The sequence below is a fragment of the Emydura macquarii genome, unplaced genomic scaffold (assembly GCF_026122565.2).
Source record: "Emydura macquarii macquarii isolate MOO-44397 ecotype Brisbane River unplaced genomic scaffold, CSIRO-AGI_Emac_v2 contig_1551, whole genome shotgun sequence".
NCBI classification, from domain to species: domain Eukaryota; kingdom Metazoa; phylum Chordata; order Testudines; family Chelidae; genus Emydura; species Emydura macquarii.
Genome location: NW_027131688.1, coordinates 24,113,476 through 24,130,704, shown reverse-complemented (window position 1 = coordinate 24,130,704; position 17,229 = coordinate 24,113,476). Strand labels below are relative to the sequence as shown.

General features: G+C 39.5%; 1 protein-coding gene across 4 annotated transcripts in view; it reads right to left on the bottom strand.

Moving 5' to 3' along the window:
* Positions 1–1,118: 1,118 nt before the first annotated feature.
* BCL11B (BCL11 transcription factor B) overlaps positions 1,119–17,229 on the bottom strand; it is a 101,538-nt gene continuing 85,427 nt past the window's right edge. For all 4 annotated transcript variants that reach the window (XM_067555082.1, XM_067555084.1, XM_067555083.1 and 1 more), the window contains one exon: positions 1,119–8,193. In XM_067555082.1, coding sequence (XP_067411183.1) covers positions 6,182–8,193 — 2,012 coding nt within the window. In that variant the 3' untranslated portion in view covers positions 1,119–6,181. The remainder of the gene's footprint in view (positions 8,194–17,229) is intronic.

The window sequence follows — 17,229 nt, the reverse complement described above, 5'->3', positions numbered from 1 at the left end:
AGTCCCAATTCAGCAAAGCACTTAAGCACACACGTAACTTTAATACATGCATAGAGATTAAGGGCAGAAGGGCCCATTAGATCGTCTAGTCTGACCTCCTTTATATTACAGGCCATTAAATTTCACCCAGTTACCTCTGTATTGAGCCCAATTAACCTGTGTTTGACTAAAGCATAATTTAAGCATGAGTAGTCCTATTGAAGTCAATAAGATTACTCACAATCTTAGAAATATGGCACCTGTTACATGTTACGTATCAGGACCTAAGTGAGATCAAAGTCTGGCCCTCAAAGCTTCACAAATCAATCTTGAATTATCTAATAGTAGTTTTGTATACAATTATCCCAGACAAGGTTTTCTTACAGTTGTTGAAGTGTTGGCTTGATAGGGAAGAAGAGGATGGTGGATTCCGTGGAGCTATAATTTTCTCCATCCTTATAATACTCTCCAAATTGAGCCTAATTCTGCCTTTAGATGAATAATATAACTCCCACTGCATTCAGTGAGAGGTGGATGTGTGTATCTAAAGGTAAAATTTGGTGTATGTAAAATATTGCTGCATGGGCCAAATTCTGCCCTCAGTTAAGTCAATGAATGGTCTTACTCCATATTTACATCAGAGTAACCAGAGACCCTGATCCAGCAAAGCACCCAAATAAACTTAAACCACTGGGACTGCTCACATACTGAAAGTTAAGTATATTCAAAAGTATTTTGCTGGGTGGGGGCTTGAGAGCAAAGTTTAGCTCAGTGTCTTTAAAAAAACCAGAAACACTCATGCTTACCTTCAAGTACTTTGAGATACTTGTTCTGGGACATTTAAAGTGTTTAAAACATTGCTTCAGCTTGCATTGCTTAAGGCTCCAATTCAGGAAAGCCCTTAAGCACTTGCTTAACTTTAAGCGTATACTTAAGTTTCATTGGCTTTAGTGGGATTTAAGCCCATAATTAAAGTTAAACAAGTGCTAATGTGCCCTTCCTGAATAGCAATGTTTTCCTGAATCCATACCTAACTGAACTGATACAAAAACATTCCATATGTCTTATGAACCATATTGATCATCAGTTTTTCAGGTCCTCCCAAATTTAAAATAAACAGGAAAGACAAGATTTGGAGATCAAGTCAAATGTCCAATTTATTTTTATAACTTGAAACTGGAACAAACGTTGTTTTGAACGAGCGTACAAATGAAATGGTAGACACATGCTGAACTCAACATTGTGACAATAAGGGAAAAAAGAGGCCAAAAATCTTGTACAGAGAATAAAAGGAACAATAAATATTTCACTAAGCCATATTGAAATGACCTCCAGCCATCTCAACATTTTATCCATAATAAAAAAAAAAGTGCTCTTGTTTTTTAAACAGAGCACAAATACCAAGCAATAATAAATAGTTCCAAACTTGTAGTAAAAGACAAAACCTCCAAGTAAACAACAAAAGCTCATACAATAAGTAATAGAAAAAGGTAATAAAAATATTTTGCCTTGCCGGTACAAATGCAAACAACTTAAATCAACATTACTTTGCTTTGCAGTTCTAAAATACAAAGAGCACCATAAAAATGAGTTTGCCTGTGATAAACAAAATCTTGGACTGTCTTGTACTCAGGACTGGGATGAAATGCTGATTTTTGACCCCTTTTTTTAATATAGATATTTTCCTTCCCAAAAATGAGACTACGGGCCAAGTCCTGCTCTCATGGAAGTCAACTGGAATTTTGATATTGACTTCAACGGAACGGAAGCGGGCACTCGAAGTAATACATTTCAACTTAATAAAATGTTAAACTGAATTGTGAATATAATTATGGCAGCATAATAGCTACTGTATGTCTGTGTAATATTGTGCTTATGACCTAGTAAAGCATGGTTCTCCTAAACAGGAAGAAGAGAGTCTCCATTGTCACTACAGTCTGTAGAAACACATTCCTTGTGCTTTTCGGATGACACTATTGGTTTATGATTTAAGTCACATGATTAAACAACTGCTGGTGTAACTACCTCAGTTAGTAAGAAACAATAGGACTAGTGGTGCTCTCAAGCAATTTGCTTTAAAATGAAAGGTGATTTTTTTTTCTTTCAAGGAATTGGTCTTAGACTGGAAACCTAGGGTTCAGTGCTGGTCTTCATTACACTGGTGTATATTTAGGGTATTCCACTGAATTCCATGAGGTTATTCCAGATTTACACTAGTGTAACAAAGATTACAGTTTTCACCATAAAGTGGGATAGGCCTTTCAGGGGCCAGATTCTGATTTCAGCTACACTGATATAAATCAGGAGTAAATGTGATGAGTTATTCCTGATTTACACCAGCGTGACTGAAATCAAAACTTCACCCAATAGGTAAAACCTAGGATAGAATGTATCCAAGCAAAAAGGTGGTATCTGCAAGATAGCTAGGTCAAATTCAGTTCCTAGTTATACCCATGCTACCCCAATAGCTTCAACTGCATTGCATGATGAAAGTGAAGGAAGAATTTGGCATGATGCTTTTTATCAACTTTTTCTGAAACAATGTAATTTCCTCCTTCTCTCCCACCTTATCAAATTAAATAGAATGTCATCGCCACTTCTGCTATTGGTCCCCATCCTAACCAAAAAAGAGAGAGAGAGAATAGAAAAGAGAAATCAAAAGGCACAGAATTTCATCCCAGTCCCTCAAACATTCAGAAATTTATGGAATGTACAATTAGAAGTACAGCAGCAAAGCAGATAATAACATGGACTGGCAAGACCTGTACATGAAATAGGTCCTGTTCTGACAGGGAAAACGAGGGCTGTGCCTGGACCAATTTTACTTCAATCCAATTACAATTGTACCAACAGAAGATCACTTTACCTGTGTCAAAGCAGATACAACAGCTCTGTCTTTTAAAGAGTAAAATTACTTTATTCTGGAGGATGGGAGTTAGGGCAGTGAGTGGGAGGTGGTGGTGGTGGAGAAGATGCTATAAACAGCTTATCATTTGCAAAGGGGGGGGAAATCTCCTCTCTCTCTCTAGAAGGGGAATCTGTGGAATGTTACTTCAAACATCTTTAAAAAACTGAATGTCCCTTAACGTGAATAGGCAATAATCATCCAGCCTGGTTCACCCATACCTGGTAAGACCTTGATGCAAGGGGTCCAGGCAACTTTGCAGTTATGAGAGCCCTGTGGGAACAGCACTTTTTTTTTTTGTAGGCCATTTTTGACAAAAAAATATATATACAACTAAAATTATTTGTGAACAAAATAAAATAAAATAAAATAAAATGAAAAAAGCACTTAATTATTTTGTTTTGTTTCTTTTACTCAAAGGTCATCTAACAACCCACCCACCCCTTTTTTTCCTGTACAATAAGGACTTAACATACAAATTTTTTTTTTTTGCAATATTTTATCCTGCCAAATTAAAAAAATATATTATTGGCAGCCTGTTTGTTTGTTTTTATTTTTATTTCCAAATTCACTAACAAAAAGGTACATTAAATCCCTTTAAAAGGACAAGCGTACAGTTAAAAAATTACAAGCTTCAGTAAAAATACAGCGAGTGCCTACATCATATGAATCAACCAATATCAATATCCATTCCAGAAGGGGGGGGAGGGGAAAGAGAAAAATAGGTATAGGTCAGAAACGTGATTTTTTTTTCTGCAAAGCAATAACAATATTAAGCACTTTTTTCTACATACTTTTTCTACATGGTGTAGCAATCACCTTTTAATCCCCAAATACAAGTTTCTATACATTTTTGAAATAAAAATTCAACACCCAAGGCAGAAAAAAATTTACTAAAACTCAAGACTTTACAGTTACAGTGACAAGAACAAATTTATAGACCCACCATTTAAATTTTACTGCAACATTTTCAAGGAAAAAAGAAAAGGTTTTTTTTTTTTGTTGTTTTTTGTTTTTTTGTTTTTTCTTTCTGGTTTTGTAAAATGCCCAGGCATTCTCCATTATTACAAATACTGGTCCACTTTTACAGTAATCAAGAAATTTTAATATATATAATATATACTAAAACCCCGTCACCAAAAGAAAACAATATACACATGGCCATCATGGCATTTTTTTAATAACCTATTAAGCAAACTTTGAAAAAAAAAAGATTGCTCAAACACACATACACACAATTTTTTTTTACCCTTGTATGTATTCAATACTGTAAACGTATTTTAAGACAGAGTGCACTAAATTTAACTTTTAAAAAAAATTAGCCGTTGTTCCTGAATTGTTTTTTCTCATTCAATGATAACTTGTAATTTGTGTCATATGAGTTTTAATTCAGCAGTAAATCATTTCCATTCCATTTCCTAAGCAGCGTTGTCCTGAAAAAAAAAAAAAGGCTGAGAATAATTCAGCTAATGGATGTCCGAAGTTGTGCTGGGTATGCATCTTCATTTGATTGGGTCTTATGGCATTTTCATGTCCACTATCTTCAACCAGTAATTTTTTTAAGTAAATGTGACTCTTTTTTTTTCCCCTTAAAGAATGTACTTTTCTTGTTTTACTTTTTTAAAAGTCTTTTCATTTCACAAAAACGTTTTGCATTTGTCTCAAGAGACTCAAATAGGAAGATCAGTTTTCAAGGCACTCACGTCAAATTGAATGGCAGTAGAAAAACTGTCCAATAAATTATTTTTATTTTATTTTTCTTTATAGTGCCAGTATTGTGAATGCCATGCTTAGCAACACTGACACTTAATCTCAGCTGTTCCCTTACAGTTTAACCCAACTTTGGGCCAAGGAGAAGAATATCATGTAATTTCTTGTTCAGAAGCCATTTTCTCTTAAACACAAACAAAAGTTTTAAAGTGCGGGTCAACATAATTAAAATGTCTAACCTTAATTGTCCACTCTTTCTTATTATTTGTCCTAATATGCTAAAAAATAAAACAATTGGCAAACAGAGCAGCTGCATTTTTTTCCAACAATGCTTGGCTCATATAGGGCCTCATCCTGCTCCCAATTATGTCAATGGGAAAATTCTCATTTAATTCAGAGGGAGCAGAATCAGGCCAATACAGGTAACATGACTAGTTTCTATATTTCCCCCTTCCTTACAATAACATCGTTGTGAATTATATGAGATAATCCTGATATTTTCTATTCACCATCCAAATGCCTTACAAATAAATTCTAGTCTATTAGATTTGAGAAACTACCAATCAGCCCTTGTTACAATTGCCTTAACTACAGCGATTCTGGTTGCAATATACTACTGAGGTAAGTGAGAGGTATGTACATATATCCCAAACTCAGTTAGATTTTCGTTTGTGTGGTAAACAAAAAGAATGGCATTTCATTCATTCAAGGGTGGAGAAGGATACTACAATAACTTAAAAGAGCTCTTATTACAGCTCTGAGGATTCTTTCAGTTATCTTAATTGCTGAACTTGGAACAAGTGACAAAATGGTGGCATCTCAGTAAATATCATTAACAACCAGAAGAAACTATCTGATAATAATCCACAATTAAGAATGCTATTGCTTTGTTTAATGTAGCTGCCTTCAGAAAATACCTGCACCGATGTCTTTTTAGTTGACATAACTTTAATGTCAAAGTCTACACATAAAAGGCCTCTATCTCTAGCGACATTGTCAGTGCCACATATCAGATCCAATTCCAAAAGAAAGTGCTAATTTTAAAGATTGTTATCCGCTGTACAGTTTTATTTTCCCTAATCTCCAAGGTTATTTTACAAAAAAGAAGAAGAAGAAGAAGAATTCAGTTAAAGTGTTGGCTTCTTCACAAGAAATTACATATGCTTAGCTTAAATTTCAACAAAGCAGCGGCCCCAAAATTATAATTTAAAAAGATATGCTTCTCCCCCTACAATGCAAGTAATCTCAGGCTACTACTGGGTAAAATTAAAAAGGGATACCCAACAAAATTTTAAAAGAAAGAATAAAAAAAAGTACCTGCACATGCCAAAAAATTACAAAAACCCAATAAATACAGAAATTATTGCACAGTTAAAAGGCTCCACAATTTTACTGCCTTAATCAACCCTCGGGTTTAATAGAACTTTGTAGACACAGGTTATATTTAAGTGCCACGGTCTGGCACCTACTATAGTTATGCTAAGTTATGTTTACGGAGGCAAATTAGGTCAGCTTTTCTCAGTTGGCAATAGTTAAACTGTACAAATTAAATGTTACCTAGACCCCTGAATTAACCCAGTGGGGGTCTTAGCTTCTTTCTGCCTGCTCAATTTTGACGTCATTTGTCAGCAAATGTTCTCCATGCCACTTTTTCATGTGTTTCTCCAGGGTGCTGTAAACACTGAAGGGCATCTGGCAAATGTCGCAGCGGTAGACCTCCTTCCCTATCTGGCCATGCGTTTTCATATGACGGGTCAGCTTACTGCTCTGGGCACATGCATAGTTGCAGAGCTCGCATTTGTAAGGCCGCTCTCCAGTGTGGCTCCGGCGGTGCACCGTTAAGTTGCTGCAGTTCTTAAAGACCTTGCCACAGTACTCACATGTATCACTCCTCCGCCCTTCCTTTGAACTGGGTCGACCGGGACCAGGTCCACTGATGTGGGGAGTGCTGCCTCCGCTCGCTGTCCCACTGCGCCCTGAGAGACCCCCATCCAGCATGTCACCTGGTGGAGTGGAGAAACGCAAGCTTCCATTCTCTGAAGAATGCTCAGAAGAAGTTGCAAAGGGGGATTGTCGGGAGTCTGTGAATCCTAGAAACGGATCCTTCATGAAGTGCCTTGATGCTGCATACCCTACCAGCCACTGGGAGTAAACATTTTCAGAAGGTATTATTGTTGCTGGTGGTAAGTCCAAATCTTTCTCTATCTTTATTCTTTTAGAAGAGTTGTTTAAACTGGGGCTCGTGATAGGTGTTGGCTTGCGAGGGAACAAGCCTGGGAAGGGCTCACCTGGGCCAAAGTTTCTTCCATTGACCGTCCCTTCCTCAGTGCGGTCAAGTTCTCCTGCCACTGAGTCTTCGTCACCTGTGTCTCTCTGACAGAGGTCTCGAGGACACAGGTCTCGCTGATCAGAAGACCTTTTCATGAAGCTACTCCTTTTCTGTTTTTCAGCTAGCATGTCATTGTATTGCTGGATGGCACCGAGACTTACATTCTCTATAACTTTTCCAAGGACAAGGGATTTTTCATCTGGTAGCGATTTGGAACCGTTCTCTCGGTTACGACTTAGCTCTGAGTCCATGCTGAAGCTTGACTCTGGCCTGCTCTCGTTTTCAAGCTCCTCTTCCTCCTCCTCTTCTTCTTCCTCTTCTTCATTTTCATGGCCCAGGGAGGGGTCACTCTCATTCCTGAAATCTGTCTCACTGGATTTTAGTCCCTCTCCAGTGAGCTCACTTGTGCCTGGTTCAGGAGAACTTGTGGTGGACAATCCATCATCTGACCTGCCTGTCATGGAGCCAGCTTTGTGCATATGTGTTTTCATATGACGTTTTAGCTTGCTGGCCTGGGAGCAAGCGTGATCACAGAGTTGACATTTGTAGGGCTTTTCTCCTGTATGACTGCGTCGATGCACGATAAGATTACTCTGGAACTTGAATGTTTTCCCACAGAATTCACAGGACTTACTCTTAGCCTGAGGCTGCGGAGGCGTAGTGCTGCTTGGGGGCATGGGTGGCAATGGCGGGGTGCTCAAAAAAGGTGATTTAGGGCTTGGCTGGAAAGGGTTCAACAAACGATGCATAGGGTTGGTGCGATTCGGTGAGACTGGAGGAGGGGTGGAATTGTTTCCTGCCAGTTCTCGAAGCCTTCTGGAGAAATCCATCGCTGGGGACTCAATTGCCATGGGGTTTAAACGCATAACTCTGTCAAAGGCACTGGGATGCTGGGCAACTAACCCCATTTCTTCGGCACTAAGGCGATGTGGATCCAGATGATGGCGAGGCGGTGGGCTGAACAGTGGAGGTGTGTTGGGTAGCCGACCCTCACCAAAGCCAGGGTGATCACGTAGGATGGGGCCTGTCATCCGCAAAAGACTAAAAGGGTTGTTATCTCCAAGGAAATTCATCAGCGGGGACTGTGCAACAGTCTCTGGTCCCAGAGGAGGAGGGATGGTGATGCGTGGAGTAAGGGAACTGTTTGAAGGGCTTGTTTCCAGGTAGATGCGGAATCCATGTGTGTTCTGGGCATGCTGAAGCAAGAACCAAGCGCTATTAAAAGGCTGCTTGCATGTTGTGCAAATATAGCTTGAAGGCTCATCTTTACCTAAAAAAGAAAAACAGAGGGAACACTCAAAAAATAATACAGTGGAGAATATGTAAGTATCATGCACTTTATTTCATTAACAGATTCAGTCCTTGGAATTACTGAAAGGGGGATTTAATTGCAACGTATTGATAGATATAAAATGCTGCACAGCACATTTACTCACTCAACATGTGTATTCATTGAACATGTATGACATACATTACACATACTTGCATTATAAGTATATCTTTATATACTCTATTATATAAAACTTTCCCTTTTAGTATGCCGTAGAGGGATCAAACTCACTTCACACATTTATTCCATGTTAAGGTATTTGTTTCAAGGGATTTAATGTTATGTATAAAATCAAAAGAAAATGTTGTGTGATAGGTAGATCTGTTTTATGGTACCTGAATAGGCTTTGGTACCATATTCTGTATTTAATTTTATATTTTTATACATTTCACTCAGCAGTCACCCCAGTTCTTTGCTGTATTTAATTTATACATGCTTCAGTCATGCTGTCCCCTATATTTTTAAAGCAGTAGCTGGGTATTTAGCTGCACAAGTCCCATTAAAGTCAACAGGAGCTTGGAAAACGTACCCCTGTATAAACCACTTCGACATTCTCTTTGCCAAAACACCAAGAAGCCACTCAAGTGAAATATCCAGTAATCAAAGCTGACAGCACAGTTGCAATTAACAGTAACAAATGTCAGGCAGTGCTTGAACTGGATCCCAAGAATTTCTGAGCCTGAGCCTGCCCTCCATTGCAAAAATGGTAACCAGAGCCAAAAACATGGCTGTCTATTTGCCTTTCTAGCCTTCTTTGAACAACAGCATAAAGGTGGGAAGCATTCCTTTAACCCTGATTCAGCTTTACATAAAAGGCAGGTGTGGACAAGTCTGCACTACAGTCATAATTTTACTAGCTAAAATATTCCAACTCTGAACACAATATAAACTTTTTACTATCTTAAAAAACAGGGTCTTTTTCCCTTCAGTGTTCCTGCAGCAGTCTAAGCTCTCTAAATGCATGAACACACGTCAGCTTGGAAATCACGCTTCAGGACTTTTTACTTTGTAAAAAAGTATCTCTTTTATGGAAAAACTAAAATTGAGTTCTTGGATTTCTCTCTATATTCTGAGCAGTGATGGACCTAAACCAGAGCCCTGATCCCAAATGCAATACACTTTTTCAAGTTCAGAACCAGAACCGAACTTCCTGTCTTGCCTTATCTGCAAAATGAACTGAACCAAAACCCAGCTTGCAATTACTGCAAGAGTTTGGCTCTGGATCTAAATTTACAGCCCACTTCCAGTCGTAAGTATTAAGTTATGCAGAAGCCTGTTGCTCAACCATTATGCTTGAAAACAAAAGTGTTTATAGGTGAATCAACTGCACTATCAAAACTGCATTTTTAAAGCTAAGTGACTCATAGGATATGTCTGCATTGCAATAAAACACCCATGGATGGCCTGTGTCAGCTGACTCTGGCTGCGAGCTATAAAATTGTAGTATAGATATTCGGGCACAGGTTGGAGCCCAGGCTCTGGGACCCATCCCTCCAAGCCTAAATGTCTACACTGCAATTTCAGAGCCCCGCATCCCAAGTCAATTGACATAGGCCAGCTGCAGGTGTTTACTTGCAGTGTATATCTGACCATAGTGACCAAGAAAACTTAAGCCAGAACACACCATGAGAAGAATAACTGCCATTGAATGTATTCCACTGTTCTAAGCTTCCAGAAATGGCTGCTGCTGAGGAAATCTTAGACAGAGAGAAGATGGGGGCTATCTATCTGTCTAGCCTTATCATCACAGCATCTGAGTGCCTACAAAAAGGAAGAACAGAGAAAATTATACCTAATTCTACCTCCTTGATTCACATGAAAAGGCCAATTTTTAACTCTATATTCATTAGAATATTTTGGGGGGAGTAGTTCTTTATACCACAAGCACTGCTACTGATTTTAATAGGCCTATTCATGCGAGTCAAAGTGGTAGAATCAGGCCCTTTACAAAAAGTAAAACTGGAGTGGGATACAGCATGCACCTCTGTTTGATTGACGTGATCTTTCTCCACAGGTCCTTATTTTGTGCTGTGAGGAGATGTAACTAGGAGAAACATGCTAAACTTTTGTGATTAATCTGTAACTATAGTTATTGTGTGGGGGCTATTTTCTCTTTCTAATGTGCATACATAACTCCTGTTGACATTAATAAAAGCTGCATGCACACACCAAATGGAATAGATACAATATCCCTTAAAATCTACTTAGCAATGAGGCAGTTACAGGGTTTTATGTCAACTCTGAAGCCGTAGCAACACTAAATGTCCCCATTATTACTTCAACTATTTAAATTTCTATTTCTTTTAGAAATATGATGAAAACATCTAGACTTTTAACTTTTCTTGCACAGCAACTTGCATAGTATAGAAAGTGACAGAAATCACTGAAGCAGACTGAAGTATATAACATATTCTGTCAAAAGCTTTTTTTAACAATATGTTTTACCTCAGCTCACTCTAGAATGGATTTTAATAAAGCCCTTTCTCAAGTGCGATCTAATAGCAAATGAAGTGCAGCATCTTACAAGGTCATGTATCTTCAAAATAAAGAGTGCTCTGCACCCTTCACCTCCATTTTATCCACTCTAATTAATCGATTTATTACCCACAGCTGTTTGATTCTTTCATTTTTAAAAGTCATACCATGCATTATATTTTATTCTGTTTTTAATTTTGTGTGTGTGCCTGCACATGCACATGTGTGGGTTCTTAAGAGCCTGCTCATCTAATACAAGAACTGAGAAAAGCAAAACAAAACAAACAAACAGCTGTAGGTTAAAAAAAAAAGTTTACTTCAGAAAAGGCACATATATAAGAAAAAGACTTTCTGGGCAGGCTGGGGATGAAGGCTAATCTAAAACTGAAATGGCTGATTAAAAAAATTAGCCTCAAAATGGCAGCTGGCTAAAAGCTTGCTACTACATGTTATATGAAGCTCAGTTTTGTTCTCCAAAACTTCACCTCTGTGAAATTCAAGTGAGGAAAGTTCCTTCTCCCCCATTCCTTTTTAGTTTTCTTTCAAATAGAGCAAATTAGTGTTTACTGCTGAGACAAGATTTACGAGATATCAGTCATAACAGAAACAGTATTCTTTCTCTTTTGGTTTTATTTAGCTTTTATGCCCCTAAACTCTTCTGTTCAGGAGACCCTTACACAATGGCAAAACTGACTGCAGGCTACCTGGCTACGAGGGCTCTGACAGCTTTTTTTTTTTAAATAACTTTCACAACCCTCAAAGGCTCTCCCTAGATGCCTCTTTTTAAAAAAATAAAAATAAAAAATAAAAGAAAATGTTCATTTCCATATTATCACTTCATGGTGATCTTGCCTAGAAGTTGCCCTGAGCAGTGTAGAAGCTCACTTTTAAGAACAGAACAATGTCAAAAAGTCTTTGAAGATCCACTCCGAACATTTTTATAGTCTAAAACTTGCTAAATATTTTAAACGTGCCCAGGAACAGTCATGTATTGCTCAAAAATGATCCTTATATTTAATAATGCAGTGCACCTACATGGCTACTTTTGATATACAGCTACCATAGTCCCTTGCCAATAATGCAGTGCATGACTCTGTTATACAGCTACTTTTGATATATGGCTACCATAGTCCCTTGCCAACTTCACCAAAGTTAGTCTAACCAACCACTTTATAACAGCTAGCTACAATGGCTATGCCATGCACTTTTTATCACTTAAGCACGTGCTTAATTTTAAACCACATGAGTAATCCCACTGAAAGTCAGTGAAATTTAAGCATGTGCTCAACTACTTCATTGAACAGGCCTGGGATTACTCATGCTTAAAGTTAAGCATATGCTAAGTGTTTTATTGAATGGGGCCTGAATGAACACATTTCAAGAATATGGGCACGACTCTATTGTCCTTAAGCAGACAAAATGTCTGATTTCAGTGGCTTTTGGGGGAGAGAAGGAGTCAACTGAGGGTTTGAATTTATTTTATTATCCTTATAGTAATTGGTGAGTATTTATTTATGATGAGATGACCAGTCCTCCATACTGTAATTTATATGGTGAGATGAGAACCCACAGCATTGGAGGGGAATCTATAGACATTTTTTTATATAAGGTGACCAACTGACATGAGTCCAATTTCAGGACAGCATGATCTCATTTGCGGGACATCGTGGGACACAGCAAAATTAAAATAAATAAATCCCTTTAATGTAACCAAGAGCACTAATTTTACCCTGTAGCAAAATAGCCCATTTCAGGAAGCTGTAGTCAATTAAAACAACATATTTAACTAAATTCTGCATTCAGTAGCTAGCTGCTAGCTATCGATATAGCTAGCTTGCTAGCAAGGTAATCAACCATGCCCCACCCTCTCTGCCCAAGGCCCCTTCCCACCTGGCCCTGCCCTTTCTGTGCCCCCCTGCACTCACTTGCCAGCCAGCCCCAAGCCCTCCCAATGACCACGAGCCCAACGGAGAACCAGGCAGCCCGCCCAACTCCTAGCCCTGCATGGAGCAGAGCAGCCCAGCTGGGCAGCCTCCCCAACTCTGACTCTGATCCTGCCCCGCCCCCGACTCCATATTTTGTGGGACATTGTGTAGCTGTTGCAAGACGCAGGGACAAAGGATTCAACTGCAGGACTGCCCCGCAATTTGCAGGATGGTTGGTCAACCTATTTTTATATGCAAAAAAATAATAAAGTAATATGCATTTAGGCCTGGGACAGGGCTGCAGGACTGGGTCCTGTCTAGACAGATGTTTATAGAGTCACAGATATATAAATTTTAAGGCCAAAAGGGACAATCTACCAAATCCCTTGGTAGTCTGTTCCAAATGTTGATTATCTCCACCATTAAAAAATTGTGTCTTATTTCCAGTTTGAACTTTGCTGAGTTCAGTTTACAGCCACTGGATCTTGTTATGCCTCTGTCTGTTAGATTAAAGAGCTCTCTAGTATCAGATATCCCCTCCCCTGAGTAGGTAATTATAGACCGTGAAGTTATTGAACACTTCTGTCTTTTCTGCATATTATAGCTAACGGTGGTCTTTGCCAGAAATATTAACATGTGTTCCCTCCCTTGCTATGCAATTGATTAAGTTTCATTCAAAATGTCGAAACAATAATACGATTTTCTTTTTAATAATGGTACAAAACAAAGTTAAATTCAGCTCCCTCTCCCCCTGCCCACCTATACAATTCTGGTTTTATGTTGGGCACCTCACAGACGGGCAGGTGGGGCAAATTTCACTCACCAGAACTTCTGATTAATGTCCAGCTCAATGCTAGAATAACTAGGTTATGTGGGTCAGCTGCTCCATTGCATATGCATAATCATGGATCCCGCAACCTGCCCTCTGCAGGCCTATACGTGACCAATGCACAGCCCTCTCTTGCAAGGCAGAGACCCTCCCCGTGTGGTCACTTAGGCTCAGCCTTGGGTCCTCAGCAGCAGAGGTGAATTTCCCCCTAAATGCCTTAAGCTCTTCTGTGCCATATTAAACAATAATCATAGTGTGATGAGAACTTGAGAGAATTCATTCTGTTTGGGCTATCAAGACATTCTCTGCCTTACGAACCCTCTCCTTAGCATGACTGAATAATTCCATTAGCTGTAACAAGAGAATATACTCCCCCCTTTAATCATCCACCCATGACCCTCACTAGGACTGTGGCACATACAAAGATGGGTCCTCATAACTACTGCCGTTCTTACCTCTAGCAATACATTCCAGGTAATGTTTCTGGCTTGCTTTACAAAGTTACGACAGCAGCAATAAAAGCATAAGGAATTTTAATGCTGCCTTACTGCAGCTTTAGAAGTTCAGGAAATGTAGAAACTTGCAAACTTTAAAGAAAGGACACCATTTACTGTAACACTGAGGAATAGGCATGTATCCGGTTTCTACAATCATTCCACCAGTGCTACTCTCGCCTTCCGCCACTTGATTTTTTAATGAGCATTTAAATAATTACTCCTTCTTATTATGTTGAATACTCTAATAATACCAATAAAGGTGGCGTAGATGCTCAATAAAAACACACCTTTAATTGAATTATTATTAAATTAAAATGCCATAATTGAAAGCATTGGTTTAACAAGTCTCCTCATAAGACCAGCTGACATTAAAGAGAAGGACATTAAACACAGAAAAGATTTAGTGTTTCATGGTTAACAAGATCTATGGGTACATAACATTCAAGAGCACATCTAGGCTAGGACCAAATCCTTCCTATGGGTTTGCAATGCGAATCTCCGTTGCATCGCCTACATGCCAGCCCTATGGGACACGCCAAAGAGATCTGTGATATGGATCCAAGAACAAGATTTTGCCCTTAGTGTCTTTTCTACCAGAAATAGTTTCATAAACTGTACCATAGATTAAGCTATCCAAAGCAAGCTAGAATATCTATCTGCTTACTTTTATGGCATCTATAGTATTTGAGCATCTCAGAAACGTTCATTAATTTCTTCTCATGATATCCCTGTGAAATAGGGAAGTATTACAATCTCTGTTTTAGATAAGGGCAACTGAGACAGAGAGTCAGAGTCAAAGTCAGAAAGGTGATATGTGGGAGAGCCAAGACTTGGAGCTAGATCTCCAATTTCAAAGCACTGCCAACCCAGTGCTTTAACCAGAACCCCAAATTTTAAAACAAGCCAAGATTGAACCGATGACTTTTACATTTCTTTGAATTTTAGCTCCATTGATACCAATGAAAGCTGCTGAAATGACACAACACCTAAATCATCTGTCCATCTATAGAATTAGTAGAATGCATACTTCCCTACATAACCCAGCCAAAGTCAGCCTTGTTCTGAAGGGATGGCTCTCTGGATGCTACTAGAAAATAGTCTTCATGTCCATTCAAATCTTGCATTCTCTACTGAGTGCTGATGTTTCCTGTAATATTGACACCTGTCTATTGAAAACTGGACTAAGACCACCAACTCATTTCACACAGACCACACAAATCAGCCATTGGATGGTAACAAATATTGGTCTCTTATGACTTAGGCAGGATGTCTCCAGATCTGATTATTAATTTCCTGAACCATTCAGATAAATATTCATTCTGTTTCTTGACTTCCAACCAACCTCCTTGCTTTCCTAAAATCTACCTCAGAGTGCAGCAGGTTAGAGTACTCCTAAGCCAGTAGCTACCTTCAATCTTGTGAGATCTTGGATTAAGAGGGGGAGAACATGGATTCTGGGATGACCCTGTCATAGGGTCGCCTCAGCATCTGTGGGGGGACTTGAAGAGATCACACTGGTTGGCCTCGAAAAGGCCCAGAGTGCCTGATAGACCACTTATCCCATTGCATGTAGAGATTTAAACGGGTGCCCGCTGGAAGGTCAAAGAGAAGGAGTTGAAGGTAAAGGATAAAGAGAGCAAGAATGAGTGTCCAAGAAGTCTGCTGGAACCTGGGGAGAGGGAATTTTGGAATGAGGTCAGCTGAAGGGAAGAATGGGGGATGGAGAAGGAGCAGATTGATTTGGGAGCGGTGGTCCCCAAACTTTTCCTCTCACATCCTCCATACCAGTAATAGAATGCATCCGGGCCCCCTGGCCAGGATCAGAGTTGTGACTAGGCCGGGATCCATGACAGAAGCCAGGAGCGGAGCAGAAGCCAGGAGCGGGGGCCAAGAATGGGGGCCAGCAGCTGAGTGGCAGTTGGGAACTGAGCCATGGCTGGGAACGGAGCAGAACTGGGGGCAGATCAGGACTGGGTGACACTCCCTCCTCGTCCTCTCATGGAAGCTGGTCCAGGCCCTGCTGTGTCCCTCCTCCGCCCCCCCCCCTCCCCCAGATGTTCCTCTGCCCCACAGTTTGGGGACAGTGATTTGGGAGGAAGGAGGGGAAATAATGTTAATGGGTGCAGAAAGAGGAGAAAGGCTGTTTGCTCTCCTTCCCCATTCTTCGCAGTCTCTTCACTTCAGCTTCACTCCAAACCTACCCTCCAACTTTCTATTTCCTTGCCCTATCCTCACCTCCCTTCCCTTCTATATCACCTCTCCCTTCACTTTTCTTCTTCTTTCCATTAGTTTTACCCTCCTAATTAAATATCCTCCTAAAAAAATAAATAATGGAACTAACATGACGTTTGCTGCTATCACATTGTTCACTCTGCTTGTGTGTATTATACGCCTTCCTCCCACCCGCATCTGACTTGCCTATTTAGATTGTAAGCTCTTCAGGGCAGGGACTGTCTACTACTCTGTGTTTATACGGTGCCTTGCTCATACTTTGAGCTTTAGAGGCTCAGAATCTCCAAAGCTATCAAGGTTCCCCTATCTCCAACACGGCCTTTAGTTAACAGGAAAATATTCACAAGAGAATTTGTTTCTACTAGGTGAAAAATTTACAGTAGCCCTAACTGATTTCAGGACTTCCTGCTCCAATATATAATAATATTTTTATGTATAACCAAATCTTTGCTGCATTGACGCCAGTGACAAAATATTGTCCTCAGTGGGGTTAAGGGTTGGTCCACATATAGGGCCTGCTCTCTATGCTCACTGAAGTGAACTGGAGTTTTTCATTGATTTCAAAGGGCATTGTGTCAGGCCCATACAGAGCAAATATTTAGCAGGACACCAAAGTGTCTGCATAGCATTCCCTCAATAGTAAACATTATCTTTTGTCAAATAAACTCTTTTGCACAACACAGTGAAAAACAAAAAGACCAACTGCCAATCACACACCTTACTTGTCACTTTGAACCAGGTTATACTCTCAGATCTGCAGGTTATACTCTGCAGCATCTCCTGCTGAAGTCAATAGGAAGAGAGTGCATGAATCCTAGGGAGAATTAGTGATGTATACTAGCATACACTAAGCCAGATTCTGCTTTGGCTTACAGGGATGTAAATCCAATCACAGAAGCTAAATTACACCAGCATAAACAGATCAGAATCTGACCCAGAGTATACAAATTAACATAGATGCTGATTTTTTTCATTAAGCTTTTTTTTCCCCCAAAAAAATGGTTGAATATGTTTGGTG